Below are 26966 nucleotides of genomic sequence, written 5' to 3'. Positions count from 1 at the left end.
CCACTCCACACCACACCACTCCACTCCACTCCACTGCACAACACAACACACCACTCCACTACACACCACACCACTCCACTACACACCACACCACACCACTCCACTCCACTACATACCACTCCACTCCACTACACAACACACCACTCCACTACACTCCACACCACACCACTCCACACCACACCACTACACTACACTACACCAAATTTCATCATCTAATGACAGACCTGACTGTGTGTAAGTGCACTAGTGATTTATGAGTTCACCCACACAGAGAACTTCTCAGAATGCCTCCCCCAGACATGTGTCTATATCTGTCCATGTTTCTGTCTCTCCACCCCTGAGAGTTAGTTAAATGGTCAGACTGAGCTGTGGACCGTGGGGATTCCCTCAGGCAGGATAGACAGAGCAGAGTTCTCTCTTACCTCCAGCAGCATCTTCTCACAGGTACCATGTGTTCACAGAGCCAAAAAACAATACTATGGATCACAAAGGAAAAGGATACATGCGCACTCCTCCAGAGCGAGATCCAATAGCCAAAATCTTCTGCACAGGGTCAAACGCTAGAGCTGTGGGCTGGTAGGGGAAGCCATGACGCACAGTCTGGAGAAGAGCAGAGCAACACCAATATGTTTATATGCAGACTTTAACCACTGAAGCTTTGAAGTCAAGTCATACATTCATAATTCATGTGTCCAGGTCAGATACTAGGAGTGAATTTAATTACCTTGATTTATTTACTCCAAGAGATTATTTACACATCATCATAAGGTTGTAACAGTGGTGTGTAATGGTTTCACAGTTAGTCACAGTTAGAAGTTGCTCCAGTTGTTTTCACTCCTTTTGTGTCCAGCATCAACTTCCCAAAATTTTTACAACCCCCTCTCTCTGGACTTGTCCTGTATCATACTACAGCAGCCACCATTTCCCTGTTCATGGAGCTCTGCCTACACTGAAAGCTCTTTGGCTGTGTAATCTGCTACTGTGGTAAACATATTACACTGCAACTCTGCTTCCACTCCGAGCATGTTCCTAACTGTTCAGACACAGTGGCCATCAAGAGCACATAAGAACATGGCATTGCTGAGCACAAATCAACAAAACACCTATCTAGTTTTGGCTAAGCAACAGATTTTTTTTCTTTCTTTCATATGATCAGTACTGAGAAGGTAAGAATTTTGTGAAAAATTATTCTTTCTAAGACGCATTTTGGGGATTCGACTTGAATGTGACTTTCTCTTTCCCTTTGGTTTTTGGTTTTATATAAGTTTTTTTTTATTTCACCATCCACTCGTATGTTTTAAATAGTGGATGGATACAATGATACTGTAGACTATCCTATGTTCCTGTGAAAATTTCAAACAATAGCACCTCGACATCACAATGTTCTTCTGAATTTATTTATTAATCAGGTTTAAAAAGTGAGACAAAATCCAATCTGGTTTGTGTTTCTAGTGCAACCCTAGAGGCTGTATGTATACAACTAGAATAGAGTATTATCCCAGCTTATCCAAGTAGAACTTCTTCGGGAAGAAGAAAAAAAAAGCTTCACTATCCAAAGAACAGAGAAACTTTTAAGTTACAATTTAGGTTGGAAATATACACAAAAGACAATGACAGAGAATCACAAACTTTATTAATGTGGCTGTATAGAGAGCATCTCACATGTGGCACTCTGAATGTGGACTTTGTTTGGAGGATGATTTTTGTGAATAACAGAAAATTTGCTTGCACTGAAATCATTTCAGTGAATAAAATATACACAAGTTCTAAGACTTGTCTTTTTTAGCTTTCAATTCATCACATCAAAAGTGGGCAATTAGTACTGTTCAATTGGACTGAATGAATGGACAAAAACTATCAGGAGGAGTTCAATGGCAGGATTAACAGAGGACCTTCCAAGCTTTTAGTCAGGGAGTTTTTCACTCTGGTGAAATACATAAGAGCTGTCCATAATGCTTAGGAGTTGTCCCTAACACATGGTGCTGAACTCTAAAGAAGCTGTCCCTAACATGTGGTGCTGAACTGTAAAGAAGCTGTCCCTAACACACTGTGCTGAACTCTAAAGAAGCTGTCCCTAACGCATGGTGCTGAACTCTAAAGAAGCTGTCCCTAACACACTGTGCTGAAATCTAAAGAAGCTGTCCCTAACACACTGTGCTGAACTCTAAAGAAGCTGTCCCTAACACACGGTGCTGAACTCTAAAGACGCTGTCCCTAACGCATGGTGCTGAACTCTAAAGAAGCTGTCCCTAACACACGGTGCTGAACTCTAAAGAAGCTGTCCCTAACACACTGTGCTGAACTCTAAAGAAGCTGTCCCTAACACACGGTGCTGAACTCTAAAGACGCTGTCCCTAACGCATGGTGCTGAACTCTAAAGAAGCTGTCCCTAACACATGGTGCTGAACTCTAAAGAAGCTGTCCCTAACACACTGTGCTGAACTCTAAAGAAGCTGTCCCTAACACACAGTGCTGAACTCTAAAGAAGCTGTCCCTAACACACGGTGCTGAACTCTAAAGAAGCTGTCCCTAACACACGGTGCTGAACTCTAAAGCAACCATCTCAACACAATGCTGAACTCTACAGGAGCTGTCCCTGACACACGGTGCTGAACTCTAAAGCAACCATCTCAACACACAATGCTGAACTCTACAGGCGCTGTGCCTGACACACGGTGCTGAACTTTAAAGTAGCTGTCCCTAACACACAGTGCTGAACTCTAAATAAGTTGTCCCTAACACACGGTGCTGAACACTAAAGGAGCTGTCCCTAACACATGGTGCTGAACATTAAAGAAAGAAAAAAGGATAAAAGAAAGAAAGAAGAAAGAAAGAAAGAAAGAAAGAAAGAAAGAAAGAAAGAAAGAAAGAAAGAAAGCACAACTTTATTCATTACACACTTGTGAAATTCCTCTCTGCATTTAACCCATCTGAAGCAGTGAACACACACATGCACACACACACACACACACACACACACACACACACACACACATGAGCAATGAACACACACATATACCCAGAGCAGTGGGCAGCCATGCTAACAGCGCCCGGGGAGCAGTTGAGAGTTAGGTGCCTTGCTCAAGAGCACCTCAGCCCAAGGCCATCCCATATTAACCTAACCACATGTCTTTGGACTGTGAAAACTGGAGCACCTGGAAGATGCCCACGCAGACACGGGGAGAACATGCAAACTCCACACAGAAAGCATATTTAGCATGACAGTCAAAGCATTTAGCCTCCTTTATGTTGACTTTATACAACAGTTGTTTCAAACTCAATTTAAGCCCTATACATCAGTCTACAGTAGAGTAATACCAAGTATTATTGTGCAGGATATTAAAAGAGAACTGAAGTCATTTTTAAACTTGATTTATTTCTTAATTAATGTGTTATTCAATTATGTTTTCGGTTTTAGTAACCTTATATCGTGACTTGTATTGGCAACTAATTGGAATTAAATATTATATTTATCAGCCTATTCGGTTTTTAGCCATGTTGAATTTAGTTCATTTGGTCCATGGCAGGCGTCACTTATCCATGCAATCTTCACAAGGCTTGTGCGAGACTTTGAAACGTGAAGTGTCAGCCAGGTGTCAGTGCCGCCATTTTGAAAACTGTTTTCCAAATGAAATACCGTTTCGTTTGGAAACTGGAGCACCCAAAGGAAACCCATGCAGACACAGGGAGAACATGCAAACTCCACACAGAAAGGCCCCCGCCAGCCGCTGGGCTTGAACCCAGAACCTTCTTGCTCTGAGGTGACCATGCTAACCACTTACACCACCATGCCTCCCAAAAAGGACTATCCCAACACACAATGCTGAAATCTACAGGAGCTATCCCGAACACATAATGCTGAAATTCAAAAGGATCTGTCCCTAACACAGAGAATTCATCCATCTCTTGTCTATACCACTTATCCTTACCTAAGGGTCAGGAGTGCGCTGGAGCCAAACCCAGAACCCGCTGGAATCTAAGGGAGCTGTCCCTAACACATGGTGCTGAAATGTAAAGGAGTCATTCCTAACAAACAGTGCTGTAAATAAAAGGAGTGTTATTATTCTATTATGGCTGATGCTAAATTCCTCCAGCCTATGACTCTGAAACTCCAGGGGGTGGGAGCAATCTGCTACAGATGGTATTGAAATCCTTCCCACATGGGACTTTAGTCCAGTGACGCAAATTGTGACATTGTCAAAACAGCTTAGCACAAGATTGTTTAGATGGTGTAGTGCTTGGGTTCATGAATTCAAGATAAAGAGAAAAAATGTGTTGATGAACACATAAACATAAGTATGTGCTGATACTTTTATTCTCTGTTTCTCAAATATTATTCATTCATTATACTCTCTCACACACACACACTGTGCATAGTGTGTGTGTGTGTGTGTGTGTGTGTGTGTGTGTGTGTGTGTGTGTGTGTGTGTGTGTGTGTGTGTGTGTTATTTGACTGCATTATGGAGAACCAATTATCAATAATTCATGAGTCAGGAAAAAGCTAGAGGAAGGTTGTGGATGAATGAGCAGAATTGACTGTTGGATGCTTTGTAAATAAATACATGAATAAATAAATAAGCATAGGTGTGGCTGTCCCACTCCTGTGTGCGTGTGTGTGTGTGTGTGTGTGTGTGTGTGTGTGTGTGTGTGTGTGTGTGTGTGTGTGTGTGGTGGTGGTGGTGGTGGTGGTGTTGTGTTGTGCCTGTCTCTCCTCTCACTATTAATCACACTTGCTGTAATAAAAGACTCACCTATTCTTCCTCCACTCCACCTCCTGTTCCACCTCTTCACCTAATGTTCTACCTCTCCACCTCCTGTTCCAACTCTCTACCTCCTGTTCTACCTCTGCACCTAATGTTCTACCCTTCCACCTAATGTTTCTTCACTCCATATCCTGTTCTACCTCTCCACCTCCTGTTCTACCTCTCCACCTCCTGGTCGACCTTTGCACCTCCTGTTCCAACTCTCCACCTCCTGTTCTACCTCTCCACCTCCTGTTTCAACTCTCCACCTCCTGTTCCAACTCTCCACCTCCTGTTCTACCTCTCCATCTATTATTTTACCTCTCCTTTCTCCATCCTCATTCTATTTCTCTTCTGTTTTCATGGCTTACCCATCCCATCTGTCTGCAAAACTCTTAACTTCATCTCTCTCTCTCTCTGTCATACACACATATCAGACAAGAATCAGAATTCTGCCACAGATAGATGTGTTGCATATCCCTGCTTGAGGACAGCTACCATGTGTATCCATGTGCTATGTTTTTGTTTCCCTCAACTGGAATTTCATAATACCCTCTAGAACTGGCACCTAATCCAGGAGCAGTCATCCCCCCCCCCCACCACCACTTTCTCATATATATATATATATATATATATATATATATATATATATATATATATATATATATATATATATATATATATACCGGTATACACGGTGGTGTAGTGGTTAGCGCTGTCACCTCACAGCAAGAAGGTCCGGGTTCGAGCCCCGTGGCCGGCAAGGGCCTTTCTGTGCGGAGTTTGCATGTTTTCCCCGTGTCCACGTGGGTTTCCTCCGGGTGCTCCGGTTTCCCCCACAGTCCAAAGACATGCAGGTTAGGTTAACTGGTGACTCTAAATTGACCGTAGGTGTGAATGTGAGTGTGAATGGTTGTCTGTGTCTATGTGTCAGCCCTGTGATGACCTGGCGACTTGTCCAGGGTGTACCCCGCCTTTCGCCCGTAGTCAACTGGGATAGGCTCCAGCTTGCCTGCGACCCTGTAGAACAGGATAAAGCGGCTAGAGATAATGAGATGAGATGAGATATATTCACTCTGATTATTGGGATAATGAGAATAAGAATGAGAATGATACTTTGGATGGCTGAGGCAGAGCTGAATCCTGGAGAGCTCTAAAGGGACATATCATTACTGATAGCTCCAATATTCTGACTTTCCTCTCTCTCTCTCTCTCTCTCTCTCTCTCTCATATTAAGAAAATGAGAAAATGATGTGAGGTTGTTAATTGAATTTGTTTCTCTGCTCAAAATGCATTCATAACCTTGGTACAGTGTATCTGAGGTGATATGTGAGTATAAATAAACTCAAAGTTCAAGCGAGTTCTCATTTCAGTGTCTTTAACAGCAAAATCAGTGAAATGCCATGGTGTAAACTGCTGTAACATTTGATGCATGTCTAAATGCTATACTGAGTATAGGTATTGCACCAATACTGGCCTGAAATGCTGAAATGCTTATTATTATATATTATGTATAAATGTGTTATGTGACAACCCAAATTATTAATGTGAAAACTGGATATAAATTCTCTTTGCCATACTTTTATGTTTTGTATATAAAAGACTGTGTTGAACATGTTAGTGTTAAATTAGTTTCAGATCTCACCGAGTACTCAGACTATTGAAAATGTCAAAATGGGCATTTTGTAAGAAGCAAAGTCTTTAAACAATCCATATCTCAACAGGATAGGAGCATCACTGCGTGTGGCTTTCACCTTGATCTTGGAAGTGATTGGCGGGGCAGTTCATCACTGTGCACTTAATGAGCTAAACACACAAACGCAAACACGTACACACACACCTCTCCTGCTGCTCCAGTAAGAGTGGGTGTTAGGAGCTCTTTTAATCAGGGGCCGGACCGGAGTGTTTGACACTCGGGGGGTGCTGACCTCCTGTCTGCCCCAGCAGGGTGTGAGTGCCTAAGGCAGGAAGAAGACACAGAGGCCCCGGGATCTCCACACACCCACGGAGGAGGAGTCGACCCCTCTAACAGGCCCCATGCTGGCTCGCACCCAAGTCACTGGTCATTAAATATACATAGGGTACAGAGAAGATGAAAAATACATCCACTGGCCCCAAATGCACAAAGCTCTCATACATATTTCACACAGGAGGTTTTTGGGGTTTTTTTTTTTTGCCATCTTGTACTTTATTTATCTGTTTCAGAATGTGCAAGAATGTGTACAGATAGACAAGTGCATCAGGGATTAAAACTGACAAAACCTCTCTCTCTCTCCCTCTCTCTCATTATGTTTCAAGTCACTACATTCGAATATACACACATAACTATGAAAATATTTTCTTAATCAACCTCAGACACAAAGGATTGCTTGTCTCTTATTCTCATTCACTCAGCTTCCTGGATTTGAAGGGAGGGTGAATCTAGTCCCCGCGATCTAAAAATAGATCCCACAACCAATGCTCTCTCTCGCTCTCTCTCTCTCTCTATCACACATATACACACACACACACACACAGCTATACCTTTCTTTAACATAAACAAATCACAACCTGTTCAACATTCTGTAAAGTCATTAGAATAGCATAAAAGGAAACCCTGTCTTTCTCTCTGTGTACAGCACATTCTGTTCAGCCCTGTTTGCACTTCAGCATCTTCACCAGTGCTATAAAAAAAATAATCAACCTGCTATAATTGACAGACACAATACACAAGTGCTACATCTGCAGTCATCAGCCTTAATCTCAATATTATAATGGGCACAAAATGATAGCTCATATAAAAACCTACAGACGGCACAGCTAGCACGTCTGCGTGAAACTCTTTTAATGGCGTCGCAAACATCATCCAGTGTGAATGTGATGTGTACAGACACGCCGATCACATCAATTGATTGCATGTATGTAAATATTTTTGTTTTAATGGTCACAGTGGTGCTTGAAAGTTTGTGAACCCTTTAGAATTTTCTATATTTCTGCATAAATATGACTTCAAATATCATCAGATTTTCACACAAGTCCTAAAAGTAGATAAAGAGAACCCAGTTAAACAAATGAGACAAAGATATTATACTTGCTCATTTATTTATTGAGGAAAATGATCCAATATTACATATCTGTGAGTGGCAAAAGTATGTGAACCTTTGCTTTCAGTATCTGGTGTGACCCCCTTGTGCAGCAATAACTGCGACTAAACGTTTCCGGTAACTGTTGATCAGTCCTGCACACCGGCTTGGAGGAATTTTAGCCCATTCCTCCGTACAGAACAGCTTCAACTCTTGGATGCTGGTGGGTTTCCTCACATGAACTGCTCACTTCAGGTCCTTCCACAACATTTCGATTGGATTAAAATCAGGACTTTGACCTGGCCATTCCAAAACATTAACTTTATTCTTCTTTAACCATTCTTGAATGACTTGTGTGCTTAGGGTCGTTGTCTTGCTGCATGACCCACCTTCTCTTGAGATTCAGTTCATGGACAGATGTCCTGACATTTTCCTTTAGAATTCGCTGGTATAATTCAGAATTCATTGTTTCATCAATGATGGCAAGCCGTCCTGGCCCAGATGCAGCAAAACAGGCCCAAACCGTGATACTACCACCACCATGTTTCACAGATGGGATAAGGTTCTTATGCTGGAATGCAGTGTTTTCCTTTCTCCAAACATAATGCTTCTCATTTAAACCAAAAAGTTCTATTTTGGTCTCATCCATCCACAAAACATTTTTCCCAATAGCCTTCTGGCTTGTCCACGTGATCTTTAGCAAACTGCAGATGAGCAGCAATGTTCTTTTTGGAGAGCAGTGGCTTTCTCCTTGCAACCCTGCCATGCACATCATTGTTGTTCAGTGTTCTCCTGATGGTGGACTCATGAACATTAACATTAGCCAATGTGAGAGAGGCCTTCAGTTGCTTAGAAGTTACCATGGGGTCCTTTGTGACATTGCTGACTTTTACATGCCTTGCTCTTGGAGTGATCTTTGTTGGTCGACCACTCCTGGGGAGGGTAACAATGGTCTTGAATTTCCTCCATTTGTACACAATCTGTCTGACTGTGGATTGGTGGAGTCCAAACTCTTTAGAGATGGTTTTGTAACCTTTTCCAGCCTGATAAGCATCAACAACGCTTTTTCTGAGGTCCTCAGAAATCTCCTTTGTTCGTGCCATGATACACTCCCACAAACATGTGTTGTGAAGATCAGACTTTGACAGATCCCTGTTCTTTAAATAAAAGAGGGTTCCCACTCACACCTGATTGTCATCCCATTGATTGAAAAACACCTGACTCTAATTTCACCTTCAAATTAACTGCTAATCCTAGAGGTTCACATACTTTTGCCACTCACAGATATGTAATATTGGATCATTTTCCTCAATAAATAAATGGCCATGTATCATGTTTTTGTCTCATTTGTTTACCTGGGTTCTCTTTATCTACTTTTAGGACTTGTGTGAAAATCTGATGATGTTTTAGTTCATATTTATGCAGAAATATAGAAAATTCCTAAGGGTTCACAAACTTTCAAGGACCACTGTATATGTATGTACATAGTACGCTGCTTACACTATGCTTCATTAATTAAATACACTATGCTACTTTAATTATCCAAAAGACAGCAGCCTCATTAGCATAATGCTTCATTATAATCAGTAAACATGCACATTTTAATTTACTGATCAAAGAACCTAAAATTAGCAAGTCAAAATCTTCATTACAGATATGGTAGGATCTCCAGTATCTCTGAATAATTATACAGTGTGTATTAGAGCAAGATGGGTCTCAGTTTATTGCATGGTAAGATAGGGAGATGGATATATGTTTAAATCATATATATCCCATCACTGAGTCCAGATTTACATTCCTGCTATTGCTCTTGTAACTAGTGGCTCAACGGCTAAGGCTCTGGCTTAGTGAGCTGAAGGTCATAGGTTCAAGCTTCAGCATTTACAAAGTGCCTCTGTTGGACCCTTGAGCAAGGCCCTTAATCCTCTCTGCTCCAGGAGCACTGTATCATGTAGCCCCTTGTTATACCTTGCTCTGGGTAAGAGTGCCTGATAAATGTACTGAAATAATTAGGTTTAATGAAACAAACCACTCGCTGATATTGTCTCACCTGCAGTAATGGCTATAATGCAGTTTCTGGCCACATTCAGTAAATTACAAATCAAATATTGATTTTGTCACCTGATTCTGTAATCCAGGTTATTTATATCCAGTCTGATATTACCCAATACGATTATAAACTCAATAAACTTCACTGAAGACCAGATGAGAATGAGGTAAATTTAGTGGGTCAGTAAGTGTGCCATTGCCTCACTGGAGCCTCACACAAGCCATCAGCCCACTTTAAAAGCAGGTCCACATTACAACGACCCATATCACAACTTCACAAATTTCCGCAAGTGGGATATGAGCATTTATATTTATTCATTTGGCCAATGAACAAACCTGGCAGTCGTAGCATTTAAACTCACAACCTTTTGGTCATCAGAACCAAACTCACCAGCACCTTATTAGGAACACCCATCCGTCCACCTGCTGTTCGATGCAGTTGTCTAATCAGCTGATCCCTCGACAGCAGCACAATGCATAAAATCATGCAGATACAAATCAAGAGCTTCAGTTCATGTTCACTTCAAACATCAGAATGGGAAACATTTTGATCTCAAAGTGTCAAGTGTCAAGTTCTTGGATGTTGAAACGTTACCCAACAAGTTGCAAAAGATGATAAAGGTTGTGAACAAAAACCCACTCCTCCTGACAACAGGCACACACAAAGAGACTGAAGTTTTTAGAAGATGGGACAAAACCCATAGGGAGAGAATATTTCAGGATCGAACCACAGACCTTAGAATAGTGCAAAATCAACATTACCTACTGCGCCACAGTAGCCACCCTGAAAAAGTTTATTCACATAATTGTGAAATGACCATAATTAAAAACTTCCAACAGAGAAAATACATTACAGTCTCACCCAAAGCTGCAATTCCCAGTTGGAAAGTCAGGGAAATAAATATAACCGAAGGTGTTGTAAATAATTACTGGCTCTTATGTTTGCCACAGGGTTCAGTCACTTCATTGTCATTCGACAGTTTTAGTGTTCTGTGCGGTTCTGTGCCAAGCAGAGAACAGGCTATAGATGATGTAGGAAAAGCTTATCGCAAAAACTGCTCCGAAGCAGCAAAATGGAAATCCAGCCAAGATATTAGGAAGGAGCTCAGAGCACCTGATTAAACAGCATGCTTGCGTATCCATTAGTGTATCATGTCAAACTACAAGACGAGACCAAGAGGTGAGCTACAGAAGAATCTAATCTTCTGACCACCATACTCATTATTTTAGGTAAAGTTTGACAATTTGAAGACAATCAACAGCTTCAGGAAGCATAAATACAGACTGTTCAAGGGCTCAAACAAGCTTTTGGTTGTTGCTGTTGCTGCTGATGTTGTTAAGTTTGCAGAGGTGGACAGTAACAAAGTAAATTTACTTGAGGACTGTACGTAAAGTGCCATTCCACCATTGGATGTATTCTTTGGCATAAAATACAATATATTTTATGACAACATGACTAGACAGCGAAATCTTTTAGCTTCAAAATGATATATCAAACATAATTTTTTGACAACGACAAGTATATTAATTTTGCGACCAAAGTCACCTACCCTTTTAATTTCCGCGCGGTAGTGAAACGTGATGTCATCAGCAGGTTCCCCTTCTTGTGTACCACGTGTCGGTCTATTTTTAGACCAGGAAACCCCCAAAGTGAGAGAGTCATTTCTCCTCGTATATGGGGGCCAAAAAAATTGCGAAAAATTTTGAGTTAATCTTTCAGTTAGCTAGATTTATTGGTATTAGCTAGATTTATTGGTATTATTTTTATCGCGTTCTATCCGCCATTGCTGATAATATGTGCCACGTCACACGTCACGTGGTACACAAGAAGGGGAACCTGTCGATGACATCACGCGCGGAAATTAAAAGGGTGGGTGACTTTGGTCGCAAAATTAATATACTTGTTGTTGTCAAAAAATTATGTTTGATATATCATTTTGAAGCTAAAAGATTTCTCTATCTAGTGATACCATTTATATATGTTGTCAAAATATATTGTATTTTATTCCAAAGAATACATCCAATGGTGGAATGGCACTTTAAGTACACTTTTTGAGTATCTGTACTTTACTTAAGTTTTACTCGTTACTATGAAGCAGCTTTGAAAGTGGATGTTTTTTCTTTTCTTTTCTAAAACGTGATTGTTTTTTTTCACAGGTGACACTGAGACAGCCTATCAGTAATCACTAGGGTCACGTCACGTCCATCTCATCTCATCTCATCTCATTATCTCTAGCCGCTTTATCCTTCTACAGGGTCGCAGGCAAGCTGGAGCCTATCCCAGCTGACTACGGGCGAAAGGCGAGGTACACCCTGGACAAGTCGCCAGGTCATCACAGGGCTGACACATAGACACAGACAACCATTCACACTCACATTCACACCTACGGTCAATTTAGAGTCACCAGTTAACCTAACCTGCATGTCTTTGGACTGTGGGGGAAACCGGAGCACCCGGAGGAAACCCACGCGGACACGGGGAGAACATGCAAACTCCACACAGAAAGGCCCTCGCCGGCCCCGGGGCTCGAACCCAGGACCTTCTTGCTGTGAGGCGACAGCGCTAACCACTACACCACCGTGCCGCCCCGTCACGTCCATAGACTGTAAAATCAAGTTCAGTCATTTCTCAGCAGCATTATTTGAACTCAATCAGTTGATGGCAGAACGGAAGGAGGTGGTTCTTCTGGGGAATGCACGCACTCATGGCCATACCGAGAACCCATGTTTCAGTTTTCTAAAAGGATTAAAGATCCGTTTCGTTTTAAATGTTTGCTTTTTTTGCCGAAAACTAACTACATCACGGCCTACAAAAACTCGCCATCCAACCTGCGGAAGCATATTGAGGGAGGTAAATGTTTTATTCCAAGAGAAAGCTTGAAATGAAGTTGTCTGTGTGTTTAGAGCTAGCGATAACATTGCAATAGCTATGCAGTCTGGTTAGTCAAATGACTTTCTATGGATTTGCTCACCAAGTTTCCGTAGCCTTGTCCACGGCTAACGTTAACACGCAGCTAGTTAACTTGGACACATTTAGCATGTAAAAATGGAGTTATGCTAACATGAATAATGTTAACTTATCTGAAGTCCTTTCAGAAATATGTTTTAGCATAATCTTACCAAATAAACAGACTGTAGAAATCTTTCTTTTCTAGTAACGTTAGCTACCCAATATGATTTTGAGTTTGAAAAGAGTTTGCTAGCATGTCAGGTGGAGCTTCACTGAGTTGCTAGCTTAACGGTAAACCACCATGATGCACAGCATGCGTTCATTTTGTGAATTCACAAAATAATCCAGTCGGTTGCTTCAGAGGCATGAGCTATTATAAGCATTATGTCAATAATACAACAATGCGATGACAGAAAATGTACTTTTAATACTTAAGTATTTTTAAAAGCAAGTACTTCAATACTTTAACTTAAGTAAAAATTTGACTGGACAACTTTCACTTGTAACATTTGACCAGTGAGATCTGTACTTTGACTTAAGTAATGAAGTTGAGTACTTTGTCCACCTCTGTAAGTTTGTTGGAGGAGGTTATGTTTTTGCCTCCATTTGTTTGTTTGTTTCTTTGTTTTTCCCAATATAACTCAAAAATTATTGAATGGATTTTGATGAAATTTTGAGGAAACATGGTCCATGGGCCAAGGACCAATTGTTTGAATTTTGATGCAAATCCGGATATGTATCCAGATCCAGGATTTTTTTTTACTATTCCCAACATAACTCAAAAAGTAGTGAACAGATTTGGATGAAACTTGGATGAAACTTTCGTATTATCCTAGGTTCAAGCGCTTTGATTTTGATGTTGATAATATGATGTGGCGGAGATAGGCACTGTACCGAGTGCCCTTCTATTTATTACTGTTTATGGGCTAACACACTTTTTTTTCTTTTAAAAGGTAAAATAATGTCAGGTGAAGCAAGACAAATCAAATGATAGCTGCCTCATCATAGCTTAGGACATCCTTCTTTATAAAGACTATGGTGTTGTAGAGGGGAAAACCAATTAATGATATACAATATGCTTTGTCGGTAAAAAAAAAAATCATAAAAAATAAAAAAGGCCTAAGAGTGTGACTTTATACACACAATCACACTGCATTTATTTACATCCACACTCTATTATGGGCAGAAATGCTAGCTTAATGGTAGAAATCATCGTTAAATACATTTTTCATTGTTGAATTATACGAAGCTGAAAATGAGATTCAGCATTGTTTCCTCATTTAAGGAACAGTTTGCTGAAAGGAACACATATTAATCAGTTATAGTGGATGAGTGGAGGACAAAAGACAGAGAGAGATGTCTCCACATTCTGCAACTTATGAAACATGACAGCTCATGACAGCACTGCTTGTCAGAGCCCATCGTTGAGGGATGCGATCATAACCACTGATGGCCTCCATTGTCCCTCTGTGACACTATGAGAAGCTCACTGCATGCGTTCTTAATAAACATTATAAACAAATTTATTTAACCTGAAATGCTTAATTGGTTTGTGCACATGCTTGGTTGTAAATCAACTTTTAAAAGGAGTAAAAAGCCAGTTGTATGAATATGGTAACATACAAATGTAAAATATGACCATGAATATGGTCAGCTGAGTCTCTGACATCACCTTGTGTTTACTAATTAAACACCAGATTTGTTTATTTTGGGGTGGCACGGTGGTGTAGTGGTTACCACTGTCACCTCACAGCAAGAACGTTCTGGGTTTGAGCCCGGTGGCCGATGGGGGTCTTTCTGTGTGGAGTTTGCATGTTCTCCCCGTGTCTGCGTGGGTTTCCTCCGGGTGCTCCGGTTTCCCCCACAGTCCAAAGACAGGCAGATTAGGTTAACTGGTGGCTCTAAATTGCTGGGTTTCACGTGACGTCACATCCGCCTCATTGGTTATTCAAAACTTTACCTAGTGGTCTACCAAAGCTCAGTTGACAAAGCGTTTGTATGGAGAAGGTGCATTGCTCCATGAAAAATGCCTTACGCTTGCGTTGTTTTAGGTTGCTCAAATCGATCAAACCGTTAAACTGATAAAAGTTTCTTCAGGGTTCCCCATGAACTAATAAAAAAGGGTGAATGAACACAGGATTTCACAAAAAGACATCAAGAAAGGTGGCTTTTGAACCTCTCACTGAAATCAAAGGGAGCCGAGTCGAAGCATGTTCGAGTTTGCAGTGATCACTTGGTGAAAGGTTTGTATTTCCCTCTCAGCTACGGCCTTAGTGTTTTCCAAGTACTTTTCTTGCTGTGTGTCGTTATTTTACGGTACTTTTTTTAGTCACAAAGCGCTAAAGTCCCCAGCTGTTTCTTTGTTTACTCCTCACAAAGTCCATATGCATGAAGGTCGCGACAAAATTCTTCCCCAACCATACAGTTACAATGCACCGTGATCACTTCTCCGTCTTGTTTAACTAAGATCCAGGTCTTTAAAGGGGTTTCTGATGATCTTTGTGAATGATTTACCTGAGAGATAAGAGCCAACACAAGTGAGAATCAAGCAAACTGTTGTTTGTTTACACTTCAACTTGCAGCACTTCATTGTAAAGACACGAACAAAAAGCTTTAAAAAAACACACTTACACGGGCAAAAACAATACAGGATTCATTCGATAGCGACTTGATACTGTGGTCCTTTACCCAGCCACATACAAAAAAGTTGTAAGCCTCCATACTCTTCCACGCTTTCATCTGTTTTGCGGTGTAGAAGGACGTCTGCAACACCAGATAGTTTGAGATGTCGGGGACTGAAGGGTAGTTTTCGAGCTCCTATGACAAATCCTTCTTTCCAAGACTGTAGGGGTCGATTCCATTGCACATAGCAATCTTCTGAATAGATCTAAAGCGAGCTTCTAGATTACAAGTATCTTCTGATAAGTTATCACTAGTTGTTTGCACTACGGCTGCTGTTTAGACCACCAGCTATTTCACTTCCGGTAAAACCGCTAAGAAAAGTCACGTGACTGAAACCCAGCAATTGACTCTAGGTGTGAATGTGAGTGTGAATGGTTGTGTGGCGAGGGCCTTTCTGTGCGGAGTTTGCATGTTCTCCCCGTGTCCGCGAGGGTTTCCTCCGGGTGCTCCGGTTTCCCCCACAGTCCAAAGACATGCAGGTTAGGTTAACTGGTGACTCTAAATTGACTGTAGGTGTGAATGTGAGTGTGAATGGTTGTGTGTCTCTATGTGTCAGCCCTGTGATGACCTGGCGACTTGTCCAGGTTGTACCCCGCCTTTCACCCGTAGTCAGCTGGGATAGGCTCCAGCTTTCCCATGACCCTGCACAGGATAAGCGGTTACAGATAATGGATGGATGGACGGATTTGTCTATTTTGACCCAAAATGAATCCACTTTATTCTGCGATTTCTTTTAGAATTCCCAGACTTATTGTGTTGGGTTGTTATGTCAAGCCTGGCTTATATTTCTGAGTTAACCTGCGTCACGATGCAGACGCACAGAGACATCACACGGTGCTGTACATCAACCGCCCTTCAGTTCAACACTGACTGGTTGCAATGACATGTTGTGACATTTCTTCTGTGGGTTTTATCAAAGGCTTCAGAATGAAATTTTTGCAAATATTTACGCCATGTGTAAATAAAAAATTTCACTTATTTTTCAGGAAATGGATGAAAAAACACTTGTAGTTTATACTGAGTCATGCTGTTAGTTTCTCTTTAATGAAATATCTCTTCTATGATAAAACTCTTACATCAGACAGCTCTAAAAACAGAATGAGTATAGATCTTTTTTTTTTTTTTGCCCCTGCATTTCATGTTTGCTTCACACATTGTATGATCATTTTATTGCATCATGGATTTATTTACAGAAGACTACAATATGATATCGTGGTGTTTGTGAACATAAAGGATGAGGCTTTGTGCCAGCTGTATCTCTCCTGGTCAGGAAGTGCTGTACAATGCTTTACCATTTCTGTCTCATTGTCCTCCTGGCATTAAAGAGGTTTTGCCCTTTCTGGTGTACTCCTGCATCCTCCTGACTTGCTAAAGTCACTACATCTCATTGCCCACATACTATCCATCCATCCCTTATCTATAACCACTTATCCTGTGCAGGGTCGCAGGCAAGCTGGAGCCTATCCCAGCTGACTACGGGCGAAAGGCGGGGTACACCCTGGACAAGTCGCCAGGTTATCACAAGGCTGACACATAGAGACAAACAACCATTCACACTCACATTCACACCTACAGTCAATTTAGAGCCACCAATTAGCCTAACCTGCATGTCTTTGGACTGTGGGGGAAACCGGAGCTCCCGGAGGAAACCCATGCAGAGACGGAGAGAACATACAAACTCCACACAGAAAGGCCCTCATCGGCAGCTGGGCTCGAACCTAGAACCTTCTTGCTGTGAGGCGACAATGCTAGCCAATACACCACCGTGCTGCCATCCACACACTATATATTGCTTATTCCACCATGCTGTAAGCCCTGAAGAAAAACACTCCTCAGCTATACACTGTGAGTGAGCAACTGCTAGTAGCAAGTAAACATGAAGAGGAAATCCGCTGTCACTCAGGGGCCAGCTGAGAATCCTATTTGAAAACAGTAAACAGGATTCAATATTTGTTAAGAGGACTGAGGCATCACCTCAAATCAACTCTCTGAGAAGTTTATCCCTACTGTACAATACAAACAGACTCGAATCATGAATGTAATGTTGTAGCTCTCATCTCATCTCATCTCATTATCTGTAGCCGCTTTATCCTGTTCTACAGGGTCGCAGGCAAGCTGGAGCCTATCCCAGCTGACTACGGGCGAAAGGCGGGGTACACCCTGGACAAGTCGCCAGGTCATCACAGGGCTGACACATAGACACAGACAACCATTCACACTCACATTCACACCTACGGTCAATTTAGAGTCACCAGTTAACCTAACCTGCATGTCTTTGGACTGTGGGGGAAACCGGAGCACCCGGAGGAAACCCATGCGGACACGGGGAGAACATGCAAACTCCGCACAGAAAGGCCCTCGCCGGCCACGGGGCTCGAACCCGGACCTTCTTGCTGTGAGGCGACAGCACTAACCACTACACCACCGTGCCGCCCTACAGAGAAACTACGAAGGCAATATAGTCATTAATACTTTTATGTGTCCATTTATTGTGCACCAAGGAATGAATCAGACACTAATAAGCAGGACACACCACTGTATGCTGTCATCTTTATCTTTATAAATATCTTTATATCTTTATACACTCACTGGCCACTTTAACAGGAACTTCTTCTTGATTCTAAGATTCCTGTTTTCGGCTGCAGGAGTGAAACCCTGTGTGATCTTCTGCTGCTGCATGCTGCGATGCTTTCTGCTCAGCACGGTTGTAAAGAGTGATTATACGAGTTATTATAACCTTCCTGGCAGCTCAAACCAACCTGGGATGGGTTTCCCAAAAGCCTCTTAATGATAAGAGCATCTTAACTAGGAGAGAGAGTGTTCATTGTGATGCTCGCTCTACCATTTAACAATGATCGGGAAACCCACCCCTGGCCATTTTCCTCTGAGCTCTCTTATCAACAGGGCGTTTGTTTCCAGCCACAGAACTGTCGCTCACTCACTCAGTGTTTTTTTGTTTTTCGCACCATTCTGTATAAACTCTCAAGACTGTTGTGTGTGAAACCCCAGGAGATCAGCAGCACTTTCTGAAATGCTCAAACCAGTCCATCTGACTCAAACCAACACCCATGCCACAGTGAAAGAAAGTCACACTTTGAGATCACAGTGTTTCCCATTCTGGTGTTTGAATGAAGTGAACATTAACTGAAGCTCTTGATTTGTATCCGCATGATTTGACTCATTGTGCTGCTGTCGAGGGATCGGCTGATGAGAGAACTGCTTCAAACAGCAGGTGGACGGATGGGTGTGCCTAATAAAGTGGCCAGTGAGTGTATATATTTATGGCAGCACAGCATTAGAACCCCACAGTCTCCAAAGCTGGTACATCATCATTACCATCTTTCCCATATATTTTTTTTATTTGAATGTTAAGATTAATTGGTAAAGTTGTTATGTGTCCCTCTGCACTACAGACCGCCTTCATAGTAAAAGTTGTTCAACCTATTTTTGTTTTTGGAAACCACCCTTATAAAAAAGAAGTATGCTTCAAGTTCATTTTATTAAGTATACTTAAGTAAAGTGAAAGTATATTTCCTTAAGTATACGTTTGTGTACCAAGTATACTGATATCAATGTACTTAGAGTATACTTGTACATAAACTAATCTAATACTTCTTGGGACTAAATTGGCCCACTTTTAGTTTATAAAAAAGTATACTTTAAGTCTAAGAGAAGTAAACTCTGAGTATACAACTAGTATTTTTCATTTTGTACTGCAAGTATCTCATCTCATCTCATTATCTGTAGCCGCTTTATCCTGTCCTACAGGGTCGCAGGCAAGCTGGAGCCTATCCCAGCTGACTACGGGCGAAAGGCGGGGTACACCCTGGACAAGTCGCCAGGTCATCACAGGGCTGACACATAGACACAGACAACCATTCACACTCACACTCACACCTACGGTCAATTTAGAGTCACCAGTTAACCTAACCTGCATGTCTTTGGACTGTGGGGGAAACCGGAGCACCCGGAGGAAACCCATGCGGACACAGGGAGAACATGCAAACTCCACACAGAAAGGCCCTCGCCGGCCCCGGGGCTCGAACCCGGACCTTCTTGCTGTGAGGCGACAGCGCTAACCACTACACCACCGTGCCGCCCTGTACTGGAAATATATTAATGGTTTACTCGTTACACACTTAGTCCACTTTTTAGTTTATAAAAGTATACTTTATAGCATATTGGAAATATACTATTAATTACTGGTTATATACATCTAGTTAATAACACTGTACATAAAAGATAAGTTCCAACACTGTTTACTCTTAAGCTATTCCACCCCAGAGCTGACCACAAACTTATGGTACATGTAGGTTTAAAAGATGGGATTTAAAACATGCTGCCGTATATCACAAAGAAGCCAATATGTGTGAAAAAGAAGTATTTTATAGGCTACTATCAAAAGGATAAGCACAACTACAGGGCAAGTACACTTAAACATAAGGCACAAATATTTTAATACTTTATTACGCTTTTGTTAAGTATACTTATGTATAACTTTATTAAGTATATCTCTGATAAGTAAATAAAAAGTAAACTGAAAGCATACTCTCTTATTTTTAGTTTAAAAGAAGTATACTAGAAGCAGACTTGAATAAACTTCTTTTTTGTGAATTTTTAGACCCCTTTAGCAATTCCATTGTGTAAAGACTGACTGAGTCGTACCTGCACAAGCAGTATGTAAGGTATGTTCTCAGCAACCAATCACTGATCACCATATCTTGATTTTTTTTTTGTTTTAACCGCTCTTCTTGACTATATTTACAAGTAATAAAAGTATGTTATTCCACCCAAAAGCACTTCTTTCATATCTATTTCCAGACTAATCTCTACCACTGCTTCAGTTTGTCTGCATTCTTGATTGATTGATTGATTGATTGATTGATTGATTGATTGATTGATCGCTTTGTTATTTTCTATCCTGAAAAAAAATTCTGTCCTATAATATTCTATTACAAGAGTCAGAAAATCTTCCTTTTTCATACACAATATGTGGCCAAAAGTTATTGTGGATGCCTGACCACCACACCCATATGTGCTTGTTGAACATCCCAATGCAGATTGAATCCCCCTTTGCTGTTATAATAATCTCCACTCTTCTGAGAAGGTTTTCCACTAGATTTTGGAGCGTGGCTGTGGGGATTTCTATTCAAGCAGCCACAAGAGCAGGTACTGATGTTGAGAGAGGAGTTCAGGCACAAAGTCTGCATTTCAGTTCATCCCAAAGGTGTTCAGAGAGGTTGAGGTCAGGGTTCTGTGCAGGACAGCTGAGTTCTTCTCGTCCAACCTTGGCAAACCGTGTCTTCACAAAGCTCGGGGCTTTTAGTTGCAGTGAAGGGAAAGTGTAATGCTACAGAATAAAAAGACATTCTAGACATTTTTGGGAAAAACAACATATAGGTGTGATGGTCAGGTGTTCACAAACTTTTGGCCACACAGTGTAACAGTTAATCATGACAAGTTAATGAATATGTAAATTAGCCTATGATGCCCAGGCTGCAGTCCACAGTGTTCATAAACAGCTGCGGTGTTTGTACAAGCCGAAGTCAACAATAATGAATGAAAGAATAGTGAGAATTCTGTGGTGTGGGTGATAATACACTTTAACTCCAGCAGTTCACAGCATCAATCTTAAGGACTGAAAAACCCTTATTAAACCCTTGTATTCGGGTCTAGGGGTGGCACAGTGGTGTAGTGGTTAGCATTGTCGGGTTCGAGCCCAGTGAGGCCTTTCTGTGTGGAGTTTGCATGTTCTCCCCGTGTCTGCATGGGTTTCCTCCGGGTGCTCCGTTTTCCCCCACAGTCCAAAGACATGCAGTTAGGTTACCTGGCTACTCTAAATTGCCCATAGGTGTGAATGGTTGTTTGATCCAGTAACATGCAATGGGAAACCACTACTGCGATCGTCCCTAGAAATTCTGATGGAAGTCAGAGCAGCCACGTCACTGTAGTCACATGCCAAATAGAGAGACAGAGATTCAGGTCTAGGGGCAACTGGAAAATCTGCAGCACCAACAATCTAGCCTGCAATAGCGCAAACATATTCAGTGTGCAGAGCAGTACTCAGATTCAAATTTCCACACCATGGAGAGGAATGAGAGGTCAGTTACAGCACTGCACACAGTGGGAATGAGGCTTGTAACAATGGCACTGAAAACAACCCCGGTCATGCAAAGGCAGGCTTTTCTATTCGTCACATTTTGCTATGCCGCTGGGACCCGACTCATCATCGAGTGCCAACATGTTCCTACTCAACCTTCCAGTTTACAGGACTCTCGAGGGAGTGTGGTGAAAATGTATGACCCATATTTATTTGATGAGGTTTTTTTCACTACCTTGTTAAAGGAGAACTGAAGGCAATTTTTTTTTATTATCAAAATTCTATTTATCTCATTCTATTAAATATAGGAATGCATTTTTGATCGCTATTTTGTCACTGCTATAGCAAGTTATGAGTGTTTGAAATATGCTCTGTAACATATCAGTTCATATGTCAAAGCCATGGCTGTAAACGAGATTTGTTGAGACCTGTGCGAGACATCGTAGGATGGAAGTAAACGTACAGCGGAAATCAAAGTGACCAGCATCTGCCAATGTTGTCAAAAGACGCACACGCCTTCTTTCAAATGCTGACGTAATCACGCTGGAAGTTTGGTTTGCTTTGATAGCAATCAGGAAAGTTTGAAAAAAGTAGGCAGTAATCGTCATTTAAACTCGCTTTTGTGCAATATTTCGTTTGGAAAACAGTTTTCAAAATGGTGGCACTGACACCTGGCTGACACTTCATGTTTCAAAGTCTTGCACAAGTCTCGTGAAGATCGCGCAGATAAGCGACGCCTGCCGTGGACCAAACGAACTAAATTCAACACGGCTAAAAACCAAATAGGCCGATAAGTATAATATTTAATTGCAATTACCAATACAAGTCACGATATAAGGTTACTAAAACCAAAAATGTAATTGAATAAGTTAATTAAGAAATAAATCAAGTTTAAAAACGACTTCAGTTCTCCTTTAATATTCTGCACAATAATACTTGGTATTACGGTACTCTACTGTAGACTGATGTATAGGGCTTGAATTGAGTTTGAAACAACTGCTGTATAAAGTCAACATAAAGGAGGCTAAATGCTTTGACTGTCATGATAAACATGCTTTCTGTGTGGAGTTCACATGTTCTCCCCGTGTCTGCGTGGGTTTCCTCTGGGTGCTCCGGTTTTCCCCACAGTCCAAAGACATGCAGGTTAGGTTAATATGGGACGGCCTTGGGCTGAGGTGCCCTTGAGCGAGGCACCTAACTCCTTACTGCTCCCCGGGCGCTGTTAGCATGGCTGCCCACTGCTCTGGGTATGTTTGTGTTCTCATTGCTCACGCGTGTGTGTGTGTGTGTGTGTGTGTGTGTGTGTGTGTGTGTGTGTGTGTGTGTGTGTGTGTGTGTGTGCGCACATGTGTGTGTTCACTGCTTCAGATGGGTTAAAATTCAGAGAGGAATTTCACAAGTGTGTGATGAATAAAGTTGTGCTTTAAACAAAACAAACAAAAAAAGTGGACAGAGACCAATGAAGATGCTTGAGTGCGTGATAAGCCTAATTTTGCATGGGAATCCAGATGGAATGGTAGGAAATTCATTCCAATATTGTTCACTTTCAGTTTACTGGCCTGACTTGGAACTTCCAGCATTTTTGTGCAACGTCATCTGGACTGGAAATAACCAGCACGGCACTGGGCTTACCCTCCCATTATTCTCCTATCAGTGAATAGGTATGTAGTAGATATTTATTTTTGTAATTATATATTTATATAGATATTTATGAAGTATATATATGGTATGTAGTATATATTTTTGTAATTATATATTTAGATAGATATTTATGAAGTGTATATATGGTATATATTTTTATAGGTGTATTAATGTAGTTTGGATTTCAGGGTAGTTAAAAAGGGATGGGAAGTTAAAAAAAAGTATTGTACTTCTTCCCACTCCTTTTTCGAACAATGTGCTCTTTCTCATCTCATCTCATTATCTCTAGCCGCTTTATCCTTCTACAGGGTCGCAGGCAAGCTGGAGCCTATCCCAGCTGACTACGGGCGAAAGGCGGGGTACACCCTGGACAAGTCGCCAGGTCATCACAGGGCTGACACATAGACACAGACAACCATTCACACTCACATTCACACCTACAGTCAATTTAGAGTCGCCAGTTAACCTAACCTGCATGTCTTTGGACTGTGGGGGAAACCGGAGCACCCGGAGGAAACCCACGCGGACACGGGGCTCGAACCCGGACCTTCTTGCTGTGAGGCGACAGCGCTAACCACTACACCACCGTGCCGCCCGTCTTAGCTCTTTATGGTATTTTTTTTTTAATTTCTCGTTTTCTTTCTTTTGTATGTACAAATAGTTACATACATTTTTTATACATGTTCGAAATAAATAAATTCATTCATTCATTCATTCATTCAACCTTATTAAAAGACAACCGGACTGGAGTCCATTGCAAGAAATAATTCTATACAAAATTTGGAAATTTCTCTCCGAACCAAGCCGGATCAATATTGCTACATTCAGCTTCAAAGAGAAGATTGGACTGGATGTGTATGGAAATCAATTATGGTTCAAGACCCATGGGATTTAGGCTCCTGTAAACAACCCAAATCGTGTCTATCAGTCCACTGTGTTAAAAATAGGACAACAGGTTCGAGATTACCCAATCTGGCAACACTGGATTACAATCCAGCCGCAATGAATGCTAAAAATAGATCCACGGATGAAAACCAAGACTGCTGCAGCGGAGTTCTGACTATGGTCACCTGTCTTGGTGTGCTGTTAGTGTGCGGATTGGGACGAGTCCCGAAATGGCTAGATCAGTGTGTTCAAAAGCGCACGACACACTACTGAATAGTGGCCTGTGCCAGAATAATACTCCTTCTATATTTAGTACAGGAGGCTACAACATCCCTGCGTATGCTATATTGCGGTTTGGCAACGAGCTGGAGGCGGAATCGGTGTTTTTGGAGTGAAGGGGTGTGAGGCCGCAAAGAAAAGCCTGTACATCTGTCTGATGAAAAGCAAAAAATGCAGCACTGCGGTCAGTAATCAGGGTTTTTTTTAATGGCTTTAAATCTAATGAAACGCCACACAAACGAGAAAGCTTAATGAATAATATGGGTTTGGGGCAGTCTTGAAGCTGGAGCTCCCTGTGTGTGTGTGTGTGTGTGTGTGTGCTTCATTCAGCACTGGAAGGAGGAGAGTAGCTGAGAGGCTGAGCTTCACTTTGTAAACTTTGCGTAAGTGGTCGGTCCTTGTATAGAGCAAACACACACACACACACACACACACACACAGAACTTCAAGACTGTTGTGCCTCTATCAGTTTGCACTCAATGTCCATCTTCCAGCTTCTGATCTTTTTGGCTAAGACTTACTTGCTATAATCGCCTAGACATGACCACGCCCCCTGATAACAGTGTCACCCTGAGCCACGCCCCCTTGATAACACTGTCATTCTGGATCACGCCCCCTGCACCCCGTGGCATCCAAGAGTCTGACCAAAGTCTTCGCCTATGAAGTGATTCATCAGTGTATCACTCTGAATTGTGTGTGTTTTTGGTTTGGGTTTGTGTGATTTTCTGGTTGGTTCTGAAATCAAATCCCACGGCGCATATTAATCAGTACTAATGTACTAATCAGTAGCCCAACACAGTGCGCCACCCCTGGTGCTGCAAAATAAGCAAAGTGAGTAATGATGGTGTGCTGGTGTATGGTGTCTGTTGAGATCATATTTACTGCGGCTTGTTGCGTTCACCTGAAGTTGTTCAGAGCGCAGAGTGCCAGGTACCCACCCACCTTACAGATGTGGAAGTGCTCCGCCATGAGGGTCTCCTGGATGTCCAGCTCGCGCGGAGTCGCTGCTGCAGTGGGAGTTCCAGCAGCGCTGCCGCACGACGGAGAGCCTCCAGCACTGACCGGAGACGACGTGGTCAGACCGTCCAGCACCTTCCGGAACTTCTTCATGGTTGTTCCTCTCTTCTTCTCTTCTTCTTCTTCTTCTATAATAGGTTCAGCTGGTCTTTTCTGAGCACTCGAAATTCTACCGCAGAGATGATTAAAGCGGCATAGAGGAGGCTGCTGGTAGCACAAGAGCACAACAAACCCTCCCCTCCTTTAGAGAACTGAGAGACTGCCGAGCTCTCTGCTTCCTCTGCCTTTTAAAGCATTTACGGGCAATTCAAAAAGTCACAGAGGGACATCATCTTAAGAGCCAAAGCGCCCCCCAAAACGTCAAAGAAGGAGGGAAAAAAAAACACGCACAGCAGAAGGGTGTGCGTTCATACGCGTTAAAGCGCAGCGGAATAGAGAAACTTCATGTTAGTTATTATGCAGGACTGGATCACACCCAGCCAGAGCACATTTTCGAGACGTTTCAACTACGTTCAGCACTGAGACTCGAGCTCGCCCAGAATTAACACCGTTTCGTTCGTCCGGGAGACGCAGATGAGGAAGAAGAGAGACACCGCAAATAGACGTGGCTTCCTTCTTTCCTTCCTTCCGTCCCTGAACTCGCCACGCGACCACCAAACTGTTCAACTTTCAGCGCGAACTGTCGCGAGAGGATGAGGAACGTGAGGAGGGAAAGAAGTGTGAGATCAGATGAGAAACAGATGGTACAAGACCAGAGCAGGCAACGGAGCCTCTGCCTCTCTCTCTCTCTCTCTCTCTCTCTTGCTCCTGCAGTCACTGTCCGTGGTGCTGAAAGACCGAGCACCAGAGGCCCCGCCCCCAATTCATGCTGTCGGGGCAAGCGCTTTCCTGATTAAGCGCACAGGAGAAAGCGAGTTTGCCTTGCTGTGCGTCATTATAAAGCATCGCGCAGTTGCGTGTGTGACCTCGATACAGGGTCATTTTATCATCCTGTGTTCCAATGAAGATGACCCTGTCGTCGTGGCTACAGGGGTAAAACTTCCCGAAGCTCTGTTTTGAATCAATGTTTTAAACACTAGAGAAAGTGCTGCAACATCACAGAGGTGACCACAGAGGTGAGAGGCCGCCAGACTGAACGGGGTAAAAAGATGCCCGTTCACTCGAACTAGAGGTGTAACACAATGCCATCTGTTTAGTGCGCCAAATATCTCATCTCATCTCATTATCTGTAGCCGCTTTATCCTGTTCTACAGGGTCGCAGGCGAGCTGGAGCCTATCCCAGCTGACTACGGGCGAAAGGCGGGGTACACCCTGGACAAGTCGCCAGGTCATCACAGGGCTGACACATAGACACAGACAACCATTCACACTCACATTCACACCTACGGTCAATTTAGAGTCACCAGTTAACCTAACCTGCATGTCTTTGGACTGTGGGGGAAACCGGAGCACCCGGAGGAAACCCACGCGGACAACATGCAAACTCCGCACAGAAAGGCCCTCGCCGGCCACGGGGCTCGAACCCGGACCTTCTTGCTGCGAGGTGGCAGCGCTAACCA

The 26966-nt window shown here is 42.3% G+C and overlaps 1 protein-coding gene across 3 annotated transcripts in view; it reads right to left on the bottom strand.

Moving 5' to 3' along the window:
• The window catches only part of stxbp5l (syntaxin binding protein 5L), a 294368-nt gene extending 268868 nt beyond the window's left edge, over window positions 1–25500 (bottom strand). For all 3 annotated transcript variants that reach the window (XM_060928664.1, XM_060928666.1, XM_060928665.1), the window contains exons 1-2: window positions 25333–25500; window positions 503–600 (exon numbers count right to left, since the gene is read on the bottom strand). In XM_060928664.1, the coding sequence (XP_060784647.1) occupies window positions 503–600; window positions 25333–25500 (266 nt within the window). The remainder of the gene's footprint in view (window positions 1–502; window positions 601–25332) is intronic.
• Window positions 25501–26966: the final 1466 nt, after the last annotated feature.

Source organism: Neoarius graeffei, chromosome 9, assembly GCF_027579695.1.
Source record: "Neoarius graeffei isolate fNeoGra1 chromosome 9, fNeoGra1.pri, whole genome shotgun sequence".
In the NCBI taxonomy this organism is placed as follows: Eukaryota; Metazoa; Chordata; class Actinopteri; order Siluriformes; family Ariidae; genus Neoarius; species Neoarius graeffei.
The sequence above is the reverse complement of the archived record's forward strand: the minus strand, read 5'-3'. Positions and strand labels throughout refer to the sequence as shown.